Consider the following 20677-nt stretch of genomic DNA (forward strand, 5'->3'; position numbering starts at 1 on the left):
AGGCATACCATCTTCTAAGAGTATTTAATTCCTCTAAGTTTTAGTTCTGCAAAGTGGGCATCATAGTAACAAGATTCCAACTCTGTCTACCTCACAAGACTATTTACAGAATGTGCACAGTGTATATAATAAATGTTTGCAGAAATGAAATAATCTGTTTTGAAATAAAATACTATAAAAAAATTGGTGTTCAATGTTCACAATCATGGTCAGTTTTCAGCTTCCCTTGAACACTGCTGCTTGCTAGTAGTTCTTGCCACCTAATTTTTCCCATTGCAAATAACATTCTAGTATTCTGGTGAATATTTACTCTTTGACTGCTCTGTCAACCTGTCACGAAATTACATGCAACTCAAATACTCTCACCTCTCTTCTGTCTCCTTTCAGAGAGAGAAAGCATAATCAGAGCCAGATCTAAGACTAGAGCTCACCCTGTCTCACATGGAAATAGAGTAAATATGACCCAGTATAGATACTTCCTCAGTGGACTAAGTACTCTTAGCATGGAATTGTTCTTTTCATTTTAAGAGTTGTGATCTTCACAATGATGCAAATCTGGCTTCATCATATCTAACTTCTAATATAAGCCTAGCCTTACCAGACTGCAGCTAATGAAATATATTTTTCATGATTCTAAATTATCTAGGATTTAATTATATAAATTTTAGCTTTCTAGAATGTTAACTTCCTTTCTTTCTCCAGATAATGGCTTTTAGCCATTGCATAGTAATATGGCAAAGAAGTGGATGAGAAAGAAGGTATACCTCCTTTTTGCCCTTTATCAGCACTTATAGAAGGCATGATAGAGGAGCTGGAAACTGCTTAATGTGGAATTGAAACAGTATTTATGTTTTTCATCTGCCTGTGGTTTTAGATCTATTTAGATCCCCATTCCAAGGATAGCTGGGGTTTGAAAGTGTTTCAATATTGCTTCTCTAGGATGTTAATTCCTACTTTCCCAAGTAGGGACTGCATATTACACATTTTCATTTACTGTAATTAAAAGGACACTTCATGATAGATTATATTTATCACAGCCAATACTTTTTAATAAAACTATATTGATTTTTATATATTTTTATTATATTTAATTTCAGGTGGAGTGTTATGATTATGACAATGATGGGTCACATGATCTCATTGGAACCTTTCAAACCACCATGACAAAACTGAAAGAAGCCTCCAGAAGCTCACCTGTAAGTTACATCCGTGCATTTTCATATAGTTTATAGTTGGGCTGTGTATTTATTACTGTATTTCATTTTTTTCCCACAGCATCAAACGGTTTACTATGCTTTTACTCTATATTGCATAATGCCCCGAAATGTTTAGTAATCACATAATCCACAATTCATACTTGGGGTATGAATTTTATTGAGCAGAACACCACATAACAGTTACTAATGCCAGATGAGGACTCCAAGTACATGGAGGACAGCAAAGATGATCACAATGTCAGTCACTAGGAATAGAAGTCCAAACCTTTTGCCCATTGTATCATGGTATTGGAGTCAAGGCAAACACAATGCAGGCAAGCACTAGAGGGAACCACACTTTACTCACAGAGAGAAGAGACAGAGCAATATCAGCTTTAAAAGTAGGCGTTGATTTCCATGGCCAGAAGTTCCATCCAGCAGCTAATGCAGGGCAGTTGGCCCCAGTGTGCTTGTCTAGTACTATAGAAGAATGACCCTGCCCCTTTCAAATAGACTATGAAATATTGAAAGCTGGGGGCAGGCCTGAGAGTCACTAAGCACAGGCTTCAGCAGGACCAAAGAGCACTTACTGAACCTGAAGGTATAAATGAATAAGTGAAGTAATCTAGCCCTTTTTCAATGAGAATTCAGTTTGTGGAATTTCTGTAAAACAATAATTTTTAATTGTTTTTCCTTTTTTAAATTTCTAATACTCAATAATTAATACTTATGATTGTGACTGAGACTCCAGCAAGATCCTGAACCATCAAAGAATTTGTTTAACATAATTTTGTTTTACATCATTGTATTATACCACATGTATTTTTTAGTGTTTGATTCTTGGAAAACTAGTAATGACTGTCTGAAGTACATAGTGTCTTTGTGTTAACCAGAAGAGGTGACTTATCAAGTATTTATTGAATATCTCTTATATTATTATTAGGCAAGCCAGTGAGAATTTGAAGGTATAACTTGGAGGTGATTATAACGTCACTGTGAAGAAAAAAATTAAATGAGACACTTGAGAATAACACAGAGTATGTAACTAAATTTCATATAGTTGTAGAAATTTAAAGAGGTAGATAGAGATCAGAGAAGACTAGAGGAGTAGTGGAAGTTATAGAGGAGAACAACTTGAGCCAAGCCCTCAAGATGGATAGGGAGATAGGATAGGGGAAGGAAGATCATTCTTCTGGGAGAAGGAAATATAAAGCAAGAGGAGGTGTTAGATCAATTTTTAACATGTATTCCCAGTGGAAAGAGAAGATCTTTGCTGCATATTTTAGTATAGAGTTGGGCTTCATATATTTGTTTTATAATGTTACTTTTTTTTTTTTTTCTTTCCTTTGACGCATATTTTCATTCTTTATGTTGGTAACAGCTAGGAGTAATATTTTATTTCCTTTATTATACCATATTATACCATAGAGCCCAACTCTATGGTAAAATATGCAGCAAAGAGAAAAGATTATGCCTCGGAACATTTGCAAGAAAATTACCTGCAGAGGTAAAATGTATTTGGGGGAACTATTTTGAAAGGTATGCAATTTTAGGAATGCCTTAATTGTTAGAAATTTACCTGATAAATATTCCACATACTTAACATATTATGTAATTGTTTCAGAGTTATATTTTGCAACAGACCTATATCAGTAGGTAGTTTGATTCTAAAGGAAAAAAAGTCATTCACTTAAGTTCACACTGGCATTTCTAATATTGCTAATAAAAAGTAACATTTTTGTCTTCTCTTCCTACAGGTTGAATTTGAATGCATAAATGAGAAAAAAAGGCAAAAGAAAAAAAGCTACAAAAATTCAGGTGTTATCAGTGTCAAACAGTGTGAGGTCAGTTGGCCTTGGCTACTTATTTTTATTTATTTATTTATTTTTGAGCTGGAGTCTTGCTCTGTTGCCCAGGCTGCGGTGCAGTGGCACAATCTCAGCTCACTGCAACCTCTGCCTCCTGGGTTCAAGCAATTCTCTGCCTCAGCCTCCCAGGTAGCTGGGATTACAGGCGCCCACCACAACACTGTATTTTTTGTAGAAACGAGGTTTCACCATGTTGGCCAGGCTGGTCTTGAACTCCTGATCCCATGATCCACTCGCCTTGGCTTCCCAAAGTGCTGGGATTACAGGCGTGTGCCATTGCGCCCAACCTAAGCCTTGGCTACTTATAATATAATGAGATCATATTTCAAGTTCTCCTGTTAGTATAATTTATGTTAAACAAATACTTGAATTTCAGGCAGTTGAAAATCACATGAGCATCTGATCACCTTTAGCAAAAAGAATCAAGTAGGGAAGAGGAAAAAAAATCAAGTAACCTGTTTCTAAGGTTTGACAGGTTATTTGCAAAGGACAAGGATAAGTTTTTCATTATCTTAGGAAATATAAAGAAGCATAGTATTTTCTCAGCTCTTTAGTGGAGATGACCCGACCCAATGCTTTTATCCTCTTCATAATTTCAATAGAAAATGTTATGAGGGCCAGGTGCGGTGGCTCAAGCCTGTAATCCCAGCACTTTGGGAGGCCGAGACGGGCGGATCACGAGGTCAGGAGATCGAGACCATCCTGGCGAACACGGTGAAACCCCATCTCTACTAAAAAAATACAAAAAACTAGCCGGGCGAGGTGGCGGGCGCCTGTAGTCCTAGCTACTCAAGAGGCTGAGGCAGGAGAATGGCGTAAACCCGGGAGGCGGAGCTTGCAGTGAGCTGAGATCCGGCCACTGCACTCCCACCTGGGCCACAGAGCGAGACTCCGTCTCAAAAAAAAAAAAAAAAGAAAGAAAATGTTATGAGTAGAGAGGAAAAGCCAAGATTTCTTAGATTGAAAAAGTGGAGTGGAGTTTTTGTTTTTTAAATGTTGACCACTATGCTTATTAAAGCCCTCAACATATTGGATTCATTACTAATATCTTAAAACTTAAAATTAGTATATTTCATCTTTGGCCATTAATATTCTAATCTTAACATTGCTGTAATTATCTTGAAGTAAAATCTTACAGATTCATGGCACATAGGGGAAGGGATATCTTAAACCTGAATGCAGGGGTAATTTCCATGTTTATATTATGTCCTGTTCAGTTTACAGACTTTTAAAAATATATGCCAAAGAGTTTTTTGCTTCTCTTATATAGTAGAAGAGTTGTAATTTTAACAGTTTTCTCTTATTTTTAGATTACAGTAGAATGCACATTCCTTGACTATATAATGGGAGGATGTCAGCTGAATTTTACCGTAAGTAACACTGAATTTTTCGGCATAGGCTTTTTCCTCCATGTTGCAGTATATTTTCTTCACTGCAAAACTGACTTTGTAATGAAATTTTCACAATCTGTTTGGCATAGTCTTCTTAGAGTCCTCAGGCAGGTTGTCTGGGCTCATCCATCGTGAAGCTGTCTGCTTTGTTGATGAGATCTCTTTCTCCTGAGAGAAAGCAGATGTGTACAAACCTACAAACCACTGGTTATCCTGAAGTAATTTAAGGACTAGAAAGCATTAGTGAGACAGCCTTATAAAAGACAACCCCTAAGCCTAAGTAGTGGATATAGTAATTCATTATTTAAGCCATCTAGAAAAGTAGAGGCATCAGGTTGTTTCACATTTAGGCTTTACTTGTTTAATTCTCTATGGAAATAAGTGGTAGACATTTGTTAGGAAGTCGGCGCCAGGATTCATGATTGTATCGCATCTCTTGAAGTTTTCTCAGACATCAAGCACAGGTGTCCCTGCCTTCTCCTTAGTAAGGGCTGCAATTGTTATTTGGCAGGTGGGAGTGGACTTCACTGGCTCCAATGGTGACCCAAGGTCTCCAGACTCCCTTCATTACATCAGCCCCAATGGCGTTAATGAGTATTTGACTGCTCTCTGGTCTGTGGGACTGGTCATTCAAGATTATGATGCGTGAGTATGACTTTGGAAAAACTAAAATACATGTTTCCACAATTCCCCAGAAAGGGTAGTTTGTTTCGTCGGCTAGTACTCTGATATAGGTGGTAGGACGATGATGCTTTCTCCCTAAAATCCCCCCGTCTTATCTTCCATTTTTCTCTTTGTGGCAATCTTGCTGTTTACCTTAGATCTCTAATATCTTGCTGTGATTAGTTATAATATATTGCATGTACTTTGCTTTATAGTACATATAGTTTGCTATTTACTTCCTGACTGATGTCAGCAAGGCTCTTGTTTCTTTAGTCTGGTTTCCTTGGGGCTTATTCATTAGGCATAAGTTGTATGAGTGATTAAAGCCCGGAAGACATGTTTTATAAACACAAAAACTATTTCTTAATATATCTATCTCCTTGGCAGTTGTCAAATTTTTTTTTAATGGTGACTTTTAACAAGTGCTGAAGGATAACTAGATCTAATTGCTATGAAATATTCTGAATGGTTATCGATGGTTAAGTTTTGAATAGACTTAAATAGGTCCTCTTGAGGGTTTACTGAACAATATAGAAGACATCTGCATTAGTAGTGTTTTTCCTGGATGTGTTAAGAGTACCGAATAAAGTTTCTCTTGTTTTTGTTTATTATTATTTTATTTTCATATTGATGGGGCTTTTAATTAATCTGTAGCATTTAAAGAGGTAAAATTTGTAGACACATGCAAAGAAATTTAAAGCAAGGTGGCAATTCAAATTTCAGGCTAGTAAGTTTTAAGGCAAAAATCATTAAATATATTTAACATATATAGAAAGTTACTTTATTAGAAAGTAGTGAGAGCTTAGAAAGGTGGTCAGATATAACACAGAATTTAAAAATTAATAATTTCTCACTAGCAGATATTAAAAGTATTCTTGCAGTTATCTTAATTACAAGTATGGAATTAGGACATGACCAGTGGAACCAAGCAAACAGTCCAGAAATAGACCCATGTGTATAAGTGAATTTAGGGGAAGGAGTTGTAAAAGCTGTCAAACTGGACAAGAATTAAATTTGGATCCCTGACTCACACTTGCATGTTTTAGGATATTATTCTGTATAAATTAGAGTACAGACCAAACTGCTGAAATGGACACCCAAAAACAAAGTGACTTTGACAAAATAGAGGTTTATTTCACGTTGCATGTCTAGGGGTAAGTATAATAGTTAAGAACTAATAGGAGAGTTCTGCTATTCTCAATTCACAGCTTCCCTCTCTGGGTCCATAGCTCTGGTTCTCATCTTCTCCAGCCAGTGGGAAGAGAAGAAAGGGACCAGGGGGTACATGTGCCTTCCCTTTTAGGAGTATGATTCAGAAGTGGCTGGCAAATCACTTCTTTCTCACATCTCCGTCTCTAGATTCCAGCCACCTGATCACATCCAGCCCAGAGAAGCTAGGAGGTACAGTGTCTAGCTCAGGTGTTCTTTTATTAAAGGAGAGAATGGATATTGCCGGCGAGCAGCAATTTCTGCTTCATATCCACTTCAAAACACTTTCCAGATGAATTAGAAGTTTAATATCAAAAGCAAACTTTAAAGTTCTAGAAGAAAATATATGTGAATTGTTTATAATCTTGTAGTGAGGAAAACCGTTAAGCAAGGGAGCAAAGGCAAAATTCATGAAACCTTTTTTGTGTTCACATTCATTAATATTAAAAACTATGAAAAGAAAGATGCTTTAAACAAAGTTGAAGACAGACTACAAACTGGGGAAAAATGTATCTTTCTTTCTTATGAGAGAGAGTCTCGCTCTGTCACCCAGACTAGAGTACAGTGGTGCAGTCACGGTTCACTGCAACCTCCACTTCCTGGGCCCAAGTGATCCTCCCACCTCAGCCTGGGAGAAATATTTCTGACATGGCATAGGCTCCATCTTCAATGCAAAACTAACTGTTAAGAATAAATATGAGCCGGGTGCGGTGGCTCAAGCCTGTAATCCCAGCACTTTGGAAGGCCGAGACGGGCGGATCACGAGGTCAGGAGATCCAGACCGTCCTTGTTAACCCGGTGAAACCCCGTCTCTACTAAAAAAAAAAAAAAAATACAAAAAACTAGCTGGCAAGGTGGCGGGAGCCTGTAGTCCCAGCTACTCGGGAGGCTGAGGCAGGAGAATGGCGTGAACCCAGGGGGCGGAGCTTGCAGTGAACTGAGATCCGGCTACTGCACTCCAGCCTGGGCGACAGAGCAAGACTCCGTCTCAAAAAAAAAAAAAAAAAGAATAAATATGAAAATAATATTCCTCATAGAAAAAAATATGTTCCTTATGGTGTTTTATAATGGCAGAACATTGGCTATCAGACATCTGGGGGAGGATATCTATACTCAGTGGCTATTCACGTGATGTATATATTCGGTCCACTGTCCCTCTCCCTAATGTATGAATGTTTATATTAAGTGGCATAAATAAAAGCTACCAATATCTTCTGATCATCTGAGGTCGGGTTGTGCTACCAAATGAGTTTGCTTTAAATTAGTAAAAAAAGAATTGTGGTTTTCAGGGCTTCGTGTATTTATTTACCCATTTGATCACTGAAATGATATACAAGATTTAAGTAGAACAGAGTAGGTTATAAAACATGCATGTAAACTCCTTTTCTACAAAATCTATAGAGAGAAACATTTTTCTTCCTCAGTGCACAGAAAAATATTTAGGATGAGAGTTATCAAATATTAACATTGATTCTCTTTGGCAGTTAATATAGGTAATCTTTGTTTTATCTTCATACTTTTCTAAGATTTTGAAAAATTGTTTTTGAAATGAGCTCATATTGATTTTATTGTGAGCAAAGATAAAGCTTTTTTATTTTGGAAAAACAACGTTTTATTAATTTTTTTTTTTCTTTTTAGTGATAAGATGTTTCCAGCTTTTGGTTTTGGAGCTCAGATACCTCCTCAGTGGCAGGTAAGAGGAAATCTCATTTTTAAAGCTTTACCTCCTAGAAAAGCAACCCAGCCCTCATCAGTCCTTTGTCCATCTTTGACAGGTATCACATGAATTTCCAGTGAACTTCAACCCATCCAATCCCTACTGCAATGGTAAGTTAAAAAATAAACATGAAGACTTCAAATGGAAAGTCTCACTAGTCTTTGTTACTTTGTTCTTTGTTCTTTTTTTTCTTGTGGTGAAAACTACTCAAATTTCATCTCTAGGTTTCATTTTCTTACATATTTAACTTTCTGTTGTATAAGGTAGAAGAACTGCACCAGGTTGGTGGTTAGGGTGGTAATGGTAATTATGGGGCAAATCAGTATTATGATGATGGAGGTGGTAAGCTAAATCCTCCTACCTTAAGAACTGTAGTAGAACAAAAAAATTCTCAATCTTTGGGGCAGATCAGTAAAAATAATCATATATTAAAAATTATTTTCACATGTAAATTTATTTAAAAGCAAACCGTCAATAAAATAAGTAATTTAATATACAGATCTTTTGAAGCTTTTTTCAGAGTAGTAGTCACTCTCTACAAAGAGAGAAGTATCCAGCATCTAATACTTGTTGCTCACACAGTATTCTGTAAGTAGCTGGGATGGGCAAAAGGAACAAAGAATTGAGCTTCTATAGCAGCTTTCCTCTGTGTGGAGAGCAGGAGGCACATATTTGTCTTTCATTTCACATTTTTCTTTTATTTATTTAAAAAAATAGAGACAGGGTCTCGCTATGTTAGCCAGGCTGGTCTTGAACTCCTGACCTTAAACTGTCTTCCTGCCTTCTGCCTTGGCCTCCCAAAGTACTGGGATTAGAGGCATGAGCCACCCATGCCCAGCCACATTTTACTTTTTTCCTTATACCTCAAGTATCCAAGTGCTGCTTCTTTTTTACCACATTGAGCAATCAATCAGAAATGCCAGCTCTTCCACTAAATTATATATGAGACTAAAGAGTTTGGAAAAGGGAAAGTAGGTGTGGGAGCAAGAGGCATAATTTAAAATTCTAGACAATAAGCTAATTTTCTGCAAAGGGTCCTTTTGACAATTACAAATGTATAGCTTTCTAACAGGAGAAAGTGTTTTGTTCTTTTCTTCCTAAGCAATATTCATAAGGTGGAAGAGCGTGAACAATTTTTGTGGGGGCAGTTTGCAATATGGTTTTGTTCTTTTCCCCAGAACACTTTTTCCATACTAATTTAGTGTTCCTTTGAGGCACTTTCAGTGACTGGTTGTGACCTCTTTTATTCCCTAGCCATTTGAAACTGGGAATGTTATTCTTTTTAAGAAATATGCTTCATTTTTATAATGAAAGTGGAATAATTTTTAGAATTTGTTGTAATTAGCGTTCATTTATTGTAAATGAATATGGATGACATATAATTCATTTAAGAAGTTCAGTCATTCTGTGAGTAATGTAAGCCCATCCTTGGGCTGTTCACCAAGTGGTTTACACTCTGGAAAAAGATCAGTTTGGTTTTAAACAAAGGAGATACTATAGAGGAAAAAGCTCAGAGCCTGATTTTAAGTCAAGGAAGTTTAATCCCCTTTTCCTAACTAATCATTGAACCTAATTGCCTTAGAAATAATATGCCTTAGAAAAAACTTGTTACTTTGATGCATAGAAAGGGTTTTTGGCATAATTTAGTTTTAATTAAGGGGTTGAAGGCTCTTGATATTTGTGAAGAAATTACATTTTTGTTTTTGTTTATGTTTTCTTTTTTTTTTGAGGTGAAATCTTGCTCTTGTCCCCCAGGCTGGAGTGTGATAGTATGATCTCGGCTCACTGCAACCTCCACCCCCCAGGTTCAAATGATTCTCCTGCTGTGGCCCCCCCGAGTAGCTGGGATTACGGGTGCCTGCCACCACGCTCGGCTAATTTTTGTATTTTTAGTAGAGACAGGGTTTCACCATGTTGGCCATGCTGGTCTAGAACTACTGACCTCATGTGATCCACCTGCCTCGGCCTCCCAAAATGCTGGGATTATAGGCACGAGCTACCATGCCCAGCCCTAAATGAATTATTTATGCCTTTGTTACTACTGGATTGACTACTAGTTACATGGACCTTATGCATGTAAAATCACCTCTGCATATGAATTAGTTACATTCTCAAAGGTTGTTCATAAGACTACTTGTTCCTAAATTCAAATAAACTAAGAGGAGTTTATTGGAACTCTTACATTTTAAGAGGAGAGAGTTGGTTTCATGAAGCTTTCAAGCCAAGTATGGTCATGCACTAAAAATGACATTTTAGTCAATGACAGACCACATGTGTGACAGTAGGCCCATAAGATTTTAATAGTGTATTTTTATTGTAAAGACACAGAAAAGGTACAGTTGCTATAATTCCCTACATTATTCAGTATAGCAATATGCAGTACAGGTTTTTAACCTAGGAGCAGTAGGCTATACCATATAGCCTAGGTATGTAGTAGGCTATACCATCTAGGTTTGTGTAAGTATAATCTTGTGATGTTCACATGATGATGAAATCACCTAACAATGCATTTTTCAGAATTTATCCCCATTGGTAAGTGACACATGACTGTATATGCTTCTCTTTTTTGTTGATCTGTGTTCTATTGGACATTTTTAAAGCAAGAGACCTGTTTTGATTTACATTAAGGTTTTTTTTGTGTGTGTGGCAAGTATCTGTGATGATCTCAGCAAGTATTGTTGGAAATTCTTTAGAATTTCTGTTATCCTATCTGCATCCTAAAAGCTCTGATATTAAGGGCAGATTCAACAGGTACATGTGTGGGATACAAGTTTCATCAGCAGTGCTTTGACCAGCAATGTCAGTCAACTTTCACTGGGCTGTGCTGTTGTGATAAACAATCTCTAAATCTCAGTGGCTTTAATGACAACAGTTTATTTCTTGCTTGTTTTACGTGCAGCTAGGCTGTAGTTCTCTCCGTGTTTCTTATATTGGGACTCAGGCTGAAGGAACAGCCTTATCTGGGATGTGCTGCTCCTATGGCAAGGAAAGGAGCAAGAGAGCTGGAAAAAACAGGCAGTAGTTCTTAAGACATCTGCTTAGGCATGGGTGTCACATGCATTGGTCAAAGTTAATCAAATGGTCCTGTCCAACTTTCTGTTATATAATGTGCCAGCAGGTTTAGGGGCAGTACCCCTAAACAAACACATCAGTGCTTCTGCAGCAAAATGGATAACTTGGAAGTGAATATTTGGAACTAATTCAGTCTGTGATACAATGATTAACCTTTAACTTATTGAATAAACACTTGTATCGGTTAATTAACTAGAATTAATATTAGTTTTATTGCCATCTGGTATTTTTGTAGAAACTCTGGCCACATGTGCAAATGATTTTTCATTTTATTAATAACTCTTTCTTACCATTTATCATCTGCTGTATGATGTGGAACCTTTTTCATGGTTTTCTATCAGAGTCACATTCCCAACATGTATTAAAATTAAGCACAAATGTAACAGTCCTACTGTAGACTAATGAGTAATTTGACTGAGATGAAAGTAAATCCCTTCTACTGGGGGAGGACAGAGCTTATAGGTTTTTGCAATGGAGCATACCTATGGAGTTATGTAATACATAGCTTAGAGGAACTCCTGCATATGAACTTTTGACTATTTAAAGTACTATATGTTGATATATATAACCAAATTAGCCAGAATAAACACACTGTGCTTGAGAATTTTTAATACTGTTTTTTTTTTGTTCTAGGAATCCAAGGCATTGTAGAGGCATATCGGTCTTGTCTTCCTCAGATAAAACTCTATGGACCAACTAATTTTTCTCCAATCATAAATCATGTGGCCAGGTTTGCTGCTGCAGCCACACAACAGCAGACAGCTTCTGTAAGTGCTCTATGGCCAGGGAATGGGAAGAATGTGGATTGGTAGCAGCTCCTGGTGCCATTTTTCTATTTTTTTGGTTTGTCATAATACAAAGTCAGGGCAAGATACAATAACACAGTCACTCTTGATTTGGGAGTAACTTTTGTTGTGGTTATACTAGTGATTGTTAAAAATAAGACAATAGCAAAATAACACTTGGCATTCATGAGTCTTTTATCCTTTGAACTAACTTCCATAGATAGGTTCTACCAAAAAAAATGCATATCATCTACCTTTTTGAAGTAGACATAACAAATTAAAGCTTAAGGAAACTTACCACATCAGATGCTGTTACAAGATTTCTTATTGTACTAAAGATATTTGAATGAGCTAACCATTACCTATTGGACTGTGGATACCAAATCTCTCTTAGCTTTGGCATATTCAGAAGTAAGTTAGGGGAAACTACCTCATACTGTTGTTGAAAATGTTAGATAAGATAATTCATATAAAGTGCACAATGCCTGGGTCAGAGTAAACACTCAACACATGTTAGCTAATATTGTAAATCTTATTCCTATTCTAGTCTTAAATGGCCCAAAAGATGGAGTCACTACTTGATGTAACATTTTACTGCTCTCTGAAAAGGTTTATCTTGGGCGACACAATCTGGGGGATGATTTTATCACTTAAACCATATCTATTTTTTTTTTTTTTGTATTTTAGTTTGTAAAATTTTTGTATTCTAATTCTAATATTTTTATATTTATTTCCTCTTCTGAGAATGAAGTTTTCCACTTGCCTCCTTGACATATTTAATACTTGAGTTAAACTGTTATTCCTAGTCTTACCGAAAGGTTAATCTTTGACATTTAGATGTCTTGCTTCCATATATTTTGCCAGCCCTATTTTGTGGTCTGCTGCACTTTTAATGAACCTGCAGTTTTTGTTAAGAGTCAATTTCCTTGTCATCAGAGGAGCTTAGAATATTTTACGTACTGGTAGCCAGGGTAGAGACTGGCAGGAAAATGAACAAGAAAGACTGAATGACTTATCAAGGCAGAGATGCCATTAGCCATTGCTTGACTTGCTCAGTGGACATGTTTTCTTTTTCTGGCAGCAATATTTTGTGCTTTTGATTATTACCGATGGTGTGATCACAGACCTTGATGAAACCAGACAAGCTATAGTTAATGCCTCCAGGCTGCCTATGTCCATCATCATTGTTGGAGTTGGAGGTGCTGACTTTAGTGCCATGGAGTTTCTGGATGGTGATGGTGGAAGTCTCCGCTCCCCATCAGGCGAAGTGGCCATCAGAGATATTGTCCAGTTTGTGCCTTTCAGACAGTTCCAGAATGTGAGTACCACTCCTCCCTACTCAAACACTAAAGTGAGTGAACACAGATCTTTGCCCATCTACAACCAGGCAGTTGAGTAGGTGTGCAGGGCTAGAGGACGTGTGAACACTGTCCTTTGTCCATTTGAGAGCTCTAATTTGGTTTGGCAGTGTTGCTTCAGGATGTACATTATGTGCTTCTTACAGGCTATATGATAAATTGTTTTAAAATAGTATTGCAACTGTCTCAAGTATTTTATCTTTACCTTTGTAACAGCTGGAAAAAACTCTTATGTAAGTGTATGCCAAATCCCCCTCAAGCTGGAAGTTTAGTTTGATGAATATCTCTTAGAAGACTATTTTACCCAGTTTACTCCAGTGGTAACATATTGCAAAGCTATAATACAGAATCACAACCAGGATACTTACAGTGGTATAATCAAGATGCATCACAAGGATCCCTCTTGTTGCCCTTTTATAGCCACATCCCCTCCTTTCTCCTTCCAGCCCTTCCTTAACCCTTAGAAGGAAGGGTTCTTACTACTATGCTCTTCATTTATATAATTTTGTCATTTCAAGAATGTCATATAGCCGCCGGGCGCGGTAGCTCAAGCCTGTAATCCCAGCACTTTGGGAGGCCGAGACGGGCGGATCACGAGGTCAGGAGATTGAGACCATCCTGGCTAACATGGTGAAACCCCGTCTCTACTAAAAAATACAAAAAACTAGCCGGGCGACATGGCGGGCGCCTGTAGTCCCAGCTGCTTGGGAGGCTGAGGCAGGAGAATGGCGTAAACCCAGGAGGCGGAGCTTGCAGTGAGCTGAGACCCGGCCACTGCACTCCAGCCTGGGCGGCAGAGCGAGACTCCGTCTCAAAAAAAAAAAAAAAAAAAAAAGAATGTCATATAAATGGAATCATAAAATATGCAACCTTTTGGGATTGGCTTTTTTTCCACTCAGCATCACTCTCTCGAGAATCACCACGTTTTTGCAAGTACTGCTTTTTATTGCCGAGTCATATTCCATGGTATGGATGCACCACCATTTGTGTAACTGTTTCACCACAGAAGGACATCTGGCTGTTGCCTGTTTTTCTCTCTCATACACAAGGCTACTATAAACATTTATACATGGATTTTTGTTGTTGTTTGTTTGTTTTGTTTTTGTTTTGAGACAGAGTCTCACTCTGTCACCCAGGCTGGAGTACAGTGGAGTACTGTCACCCAGGCTGGAGTACAGTACTGCAACCTCCGCCTCCTGGATTCAGGTGATTCTCGTGCCTCAGCCTCCCGAGTAGCTGGGATTACAAGTGTGCACCGCTACACCTGGCTATTTTTCCCTATTTTTTAGTAGAGACAGAGTTTCACCATGTTGGCCAGACTGGTCTCAAACTCTTGACCTCAAGTGATCCACCTGCCTCGGCCTCCCTAAGTGCTGGGATTACAGGCGTGCACCACCACACCCAGCCTATGCATGGGTTTTTGTGCAAACGTAAGTTTTTATTCCTCTGGGATAAATACCTAGGACTACAGCTGCTGGGTTATACAGTAGTTGCATGTGTAATTCTTTTTTTTTTTTTTTTTTTTCTTGAGACGGAGTCTCGCTCTGTTGCCCAGGCTGGAGTACAGTGGCCGGATCTCAGCTCACTGCAAGCTCCGCCTCCCGGGTTTACGCCATTCTCCTGCCTCAGCCTCCCAAGTAGCTGGGACTACAGGCGCCCGCCACCTCGCCCGGCTAGTTTTTTGTATTTTTTAGTAGAGACGGGGTTTCACCGTGTTAGCCAGGATGGTCTCGATCTCCTGACCTCGTGATCCGCCCGTCTCGGCCTCCCAAAGTGCTGGGATTACAGGCTTAAGCCACCGCGCCCGGCCGCATGTGTAATTCTTAAAGCAATTGTTAAACTCTTCCAAAGTGGCTGTATCATTTAACATTCCCACCAGCAATGGGAAGGGAGGAAGTGGAGTGTTGTGATTATAAAGTAGTAATGTTAGGTAGGGATCTTTGTGGTGTTGGGGAAGTTCTGTATCTTGATTGTAGTGATGGTTACACAGATCTACCCAGATGACAAAATTGCATAGAATTATACAGAAACACACACACACACCACACACACACACAAACACACACAAATTAGTACATGTAAAATTATAAATCAGAGTAAGTTCTGTGAACCATACCAATGTCAGCTGCCTGGCTTTGATACTATGCTGTAGTTATGTAAGATGTTACCTTTGGAGAAATCTGGGTGAAGGGTACATGGTACCTTTTCTTATTGTTTTTGCAACTTCCTATGAATCTGTAATTGTATAAAAGAAGTAAAAAATATATATATATATACCAAGTGAATGAAAGACCCACATTTAAAAGTTATAAAACAACAAAATCATCAAATGTTCGAATGCCGGCACCAAAAAAGGACTTGACAAATGTTAGCAGGGATAGTAACAGCAATCATAAGTAACTTTGGCTAGTTAGGTCATTCCATATTTCATGGACTGTTCCTAAGAAAAGGTACAGGCCTGTGAATTAGAATTGCTTCATTTTAGTGGCTGCTGAAGTATCCCTAGTCTCTTTTATGAAGAAGCCAGGAAAATTCAGTTGCTAATAAAGTCACGTTGATTTTGTTTTTCACAAGGCTCCAAAAGAAGCACTTGCTCAGTGTGTCTTGGCAGAGATTCCCCAGCAGGTGGTGGGCTACTTCAATACATACAAACTCCTTCCTCCCAAGAACCCAGCCACGAAACAACAGAAGCAGTGACCACTTCAACAGAATTCTTTTGTGTTATGTGGAGCAATGCCATCTCTCACCCTAAATCATGTATCTGTCATTCTATGTACTTTTTGCCCCCAGCATTTATGATGTAAATCTCTTTCTCTATGGATTATATCTGTTTAAAGCATTCTTTCTAGGCTCTTTTGGGGGGACAGTGCCAAGTCCATCTTTGCCCAGTCAATTCAGTGATTGATAGTGATTTACATTAATTGCAGTAAAGCTCTTTGAATTAGAAATTAGTGTGAGGAAAGCTTATTTTGTTGTTGTTTTTGTTTACTTTCATGTGATGAAAATGCTGTTTTTAAATGTTTCTCAATAGGAAGAATGGAAAACTGTTGGGATGATGTGGTTTGCAGGTTGCTGTGCCTGATTCACAGTGTATGTTTTATAAGCCAATGTCCATACCTGGTTATGAGAGCTCCTTAAATTATATGATATCAAATTTGTTCCTCACTCTGTATACAGTGCTTTTCTGCAAGGTAAAAATTACCTTCCTGTGCATCTGATTTTTGCTACAGTGTAGACACTATGGTTTACAAAACAGCATGCACTCAGCTTGGGACTTTATGAAAAGTACTGAATGAGCAGGAAAAGCCACATACTCAGTTTTTTAAATGTACAATCAACAAGTAAAAATAACCTCATGTAAGTAAACCATTTTTATTTGCCTTTCTAGATATTTTATTTTATTGCGGAAAACTGTAAACATGTTCAGATTTGGCTTTTTTTTTTTTTTCATTAACTGAGCATGACTTTCAGGATATTGTAGATGCACAGATGGTAGGTTGTCCTGAATTCTACATTATTAGATTACTTTAATTGAGATTTGTTAAAACAGTTAGGACTGTTTTGTCCAGGAAAGATAAGAGGACCAAATATATAAGGTGAAATTCAGAATTCCATTTCCTTCTAACTAATGAAAAACTACTTACTAAAAAAAATATTTTATACTTTCCTTGCTAAAGTCCCACACGTTGATTTGTGTAGATCCACTTAGTCATTTTTTCCTTTTTTTAAGTGCCATTTTCATTTGATTTTTAAACTCATGATACCAATTATCTGTTAATCAAAATTACATTTTACAATTTAATAATGTACTATTTCCTACATCTAGAACAGACTTTATTAGGTATAAAACCTACTGCAACTTAGAAAAAGGAAAGAAAAAAGAAAACTTTTCCAACTGCTGCATTAAGACAGAGTGGATTTTATGTGCTTTTTTTTTTTAAGAGTTGAATTTCTTTTCCTGACTTTGACCTTTTACAGCGTATTACTTAGTGAACATTACATTTTTGGAATAGATTCAGTAATATTTTGTTGAGGGCCTATGTGCTAAAAACTATGCATATCTATACATTGGCCAATTATCTTTAATAATTTACCTTTTGAAATTGCATGTTGATCTTATATCCTTAAGTGGACGCATACAGTGCCACGTTGATGTGCCTCTCAGTTTTATTGAAAAGCTGCCCCACAGCCCATGTCTCTTGTTCTCTGCAAAGCCTCAAGGGAGTGAGCTCTCAACCACAGATAGCTGTGGCTTCTCAGAAGCAGCTCATTGCCAAGGCCAGGCTGAGAGGGGACCTACTTGCTGTGATGGTTGCCTAGCCCAGGTGAGCATTTACCTACCACCTTCCCACTTGGCTAGCTGTCCTTTGGATACGTGCTGTTAACTGGGGAAGGCCCTAACTAGTAGCCTGCTACTCCATAGTATGGCTCAATAGATGACACATCATTTTGACATTATCAATAGGAGAAAAGAAAACTAACCCTTCTGATTGTTTGGAGCCATAGTTGTCTCAGATGTTCTAATTCTGTTTGTATGCTTGGAAACAGCGTAGATATGTTGCTGTGGTTTTCAGAATTTTCTCTTTTAATCACAGGAAACCTTTTAAAAAAATGATTTACACATATTCTCAATGTACAATAAAACACAGAAGTGAGCTTATCTGTTTGATGCTGAGGCAGGGTCCCAGTCACTGGCCGTATCCTCCTTCTCCTTAACCAACTCCTCAGCAGCCCCTGTGTCACCTGCACAAGGTACTTGGGAACTGCTGGTCATGAGCATTCCTGGTTTTCTTCATCCGAATAACAGTTAATCACTGTCCATTGGATTTGGTCTTCATTATTTTATATTCTGATTTTATCAAAATTATTTTATTTTAAAATTGTTTTAAAATTTAAAAACATTTAATTCATGTCATGTTCATCAGTAGATGCTATTATTCATAAGAACTGTGATTCCAGCAAACTAGGGTAATTGGTGCCTTTTTACAATTTCGAATAAAAGCGTTTACAATTTCTAAATTATCAGTTTTCACAGTTTCAGCACTCAACCTCATCACATGCTGATTTAATATTGTTTTATATTAAAATAGTCCTTTTCCCTGGTGTGCCACCATTCATTCAAGTGCTATTTGTTCTTAAAATGCATTTAAAGAAAAATTACACATATTGACTTTCACACCTTATATAATCAGATCTATTACTAATATATATCGGAGTGACAGTGTCCAGGATAGATGTAATATTTCTTACAGATGCTGGCACAGAGGAAATAGTATACCAGCTAATCTAGTCACCTAACCTTGTGGTTAGAATTGACATTTTAAGACCAGAAAAATTTGAAGTCTGATCAGGGATTTACAACTGTTCATTATAGTGGTGCCTTAGGCAATCTTTCCAAAGTAAATTAAGGGCCCCATTGCTACTTATGCTATATTTTGACCTGCCTTTTTTTTTTTTTTTCCAATTTTATAAACTTCCTGGAAAGCCGTCTTCACTAAGTATCCCCTAGTCTCTATATGTGTGGTTGGTAGTCATGGAAATGACACATAAAGTACGCCAGAAGTTTGGTGGAACGTGTTAGAAAATGTTTTGTGCTTTTCTGGATGTCATACTTGACAATACATGTATCAGTTAATATATGAATTGATGCTAAATATATCTTACATTGAAATTCCTTTTGGATAAAGTTGTTTCTTGATGTGACACAGTAGTGTCTTGTTTTCATTTTTATTCTTTACATGTGACCAAAACAATAGAAAAGTTAAAAATAAAATATAGTGTTTTAGGTGGCCTCGACTTCATATTTCACTGAATTAAACAATTTGGGGGATATTATTTTATGGGATTTATTTGTTTAAAAGATACTGAGTGGGTTCAAGATACTCTTCTGGGTACAGTAAAGGAAAGATTCTTAGCTTGTAGCTAGAATGGCCTGAGCTACGTAGCACTCACATTTTGTCAATCATGTTAAGAAGGATAGTATAACCATCTAACTTTAAAAAAAATTTTTTAATTGCGTTTGTCATAGGCATTGGGCAGGACTTTGCCAGTGGTGACCAAGACAGCCACAGTAGCTGACTTGTAGAAATAATGGTCTAGTGGGGGAGAGAAAACATTGAGCAAGTAGTTATAGAGATGTGAGATCTGTGTGTGAAACAACATACAGTAGAGAGAGACCTAACCCATCTGAGAGGCAAGGAGCGCTTCCCTGAGGATGTGCCATGTAAGCAAAGACCTGAAAGTTAGCCAGGTGAAGAAGGTTAAAAGCACTTATGAAGCTGTCAGGCCAATAGCAAGTATAGAGTTGAATGTTTTAGGAGTGGACAGAAGTTTGAGGAATATAAAGTATACGAGGGAAAGTGGTAAAAGAAGAGCTAAGAGATGAGGTGGAGTGGTTGGTGGTGTTTACATCCTGAGGGCCTTTTGGGGCAGGTGAGGGAGTTCAGACTGAGGCTTAGGGTAATGGGATGCCACTAAATGGATTTAAGCAAATGAATGATGTGATTATATTTGTGCATTTGAAAAGCCAGAGGACCATATTTTTAGGGCAGACAGATGAGTTCAGAAGCCCACCGAGTTCCATATGGAACCCTGTGACCAAATGTGGGTCTAGTGTCAGTGGCTTTGCCTTGGTGAAGGCCAGATGGCAGAGCTGATAGTGGTCACCTTCTGGCAGAGACTCAGCTGTTTGGTCACATACTTTCTAAGTGTCTGATTCTAGGTCTGTTTCCAAATGCTGAGCTTTTCCTGCCTCACTATCACATTGTCTGATAGACCCATATCTTGTTGGTTTCTTAATGGTGCAGAGGCTAGTTCAGACCTGGTGATAACAGATGTCCAGGATTGCCAAACCCTTGCGTGTAGCAAGACCATCATCCTTGTCACTTATCACCAAGTGACATCACTTCCTGATCATCACTACATTTGGCCAGATACTCCAGAAAAACCACAGTAGGTTGAAATGTCCATACAGAAGTATACTTTGGCTTGGCTGTTGATTCCCTCCTCCACAATGATGGCAAGTATTATTATAAGCAGAATTGTGACTTCTTACTGCTTGGGAAAGGAGAGCTATCTCTGGTCTTTCATCAGCAGATGCTCCCAAAGCATTTATTGGTGCTCACAAAGCACCAAGTTTTATAGCAGCATCTGGTCTTCTAGGACTGGACTCAGAAGAATTTTGAGGATGGGGAACTTTAAGGAGTTCTCAGAGAAAAGTCTGAGTAGGAAATCATTTGTTTTTTTTCAACCTTCCCTTCCTTCCAGTAAGAAGTATTCAATTTTTCTTTGAACGAATATTTATTGGGTAGTCTATTACTGGCAATCAACAGGGGAATTCAAACAGCATAAAAAAAAATTCTTGCTGACTTCAAAGCTTATGATCTAATATGGAAAAGGAGACAGTATATGATGCTAAA

At 37.8% G+C, this 20677-nt stretch overlaps 1 protein-coding gene across 4 annotated transcripts in view; it reads left to right on the forward strand.

Moving 5' to 3' along the window:
• CPNE3 (copine 3) overlaps positions 1-20677 on the forward strand; it is a 57022-nt gene that overhangs the window by 30064 nt on the left and 6281 nt on the right. The window contains exons 9-17 of one of the 4 annotated variants that reach the window (XM_033202766.1): positions 1098-1196; positions 2954-3040; positions 4375-4434; positions 4967-5100; positions 7966-8020; positions 8103-8154; positions 11750-11883; positions 12983-13219; positions 15834-18962. In XM_033202766.1, the coding sequence (XP_033058657.1) occupies positions 1098-1196; positions 2954-3040; positions 4375-4434; positions 4967-5100; positions 7966-8020; positions 8103-8154; positions 11750-11883; positions 12983-13219; positions 15834-15956 (981 nt within the window). In that variant the 3' untranslated portion in view covers positions 15957-18962. Of the gene's footprint in view, positions 1-1097; positions 1197-2953; positions 3041-4374; positions 4435-4966; positions 5101-7965; positions 8021-8102; positions 8155-11749; positions 11884-12982; positions 13220-15833; positions 19047-20677 lie in introns of those variants that run through there. The other 3 variants (XM_033202765.1, XM_033202767.1, XM_033202768.1) reach the window with 3 other exon arrangements.

The sequence above is a fragment of the Trachypithecus francoisi genome, unplaced genomic scaffold (assembly GCF_009764315.1).
Source record: "Trachypithecus francoisi isolate TF-2019V2 unplaced genomic scaffold, Tfra_2.0 Lachesis_group7, whole genome shotgun sequence".
Taxonomy (NCBI): Eukaryota; Metazoa; Chordata; class Mammalia; order Primates; family Cercopithecidae; genus Trachypithecus; species Trachypithecus francoisi.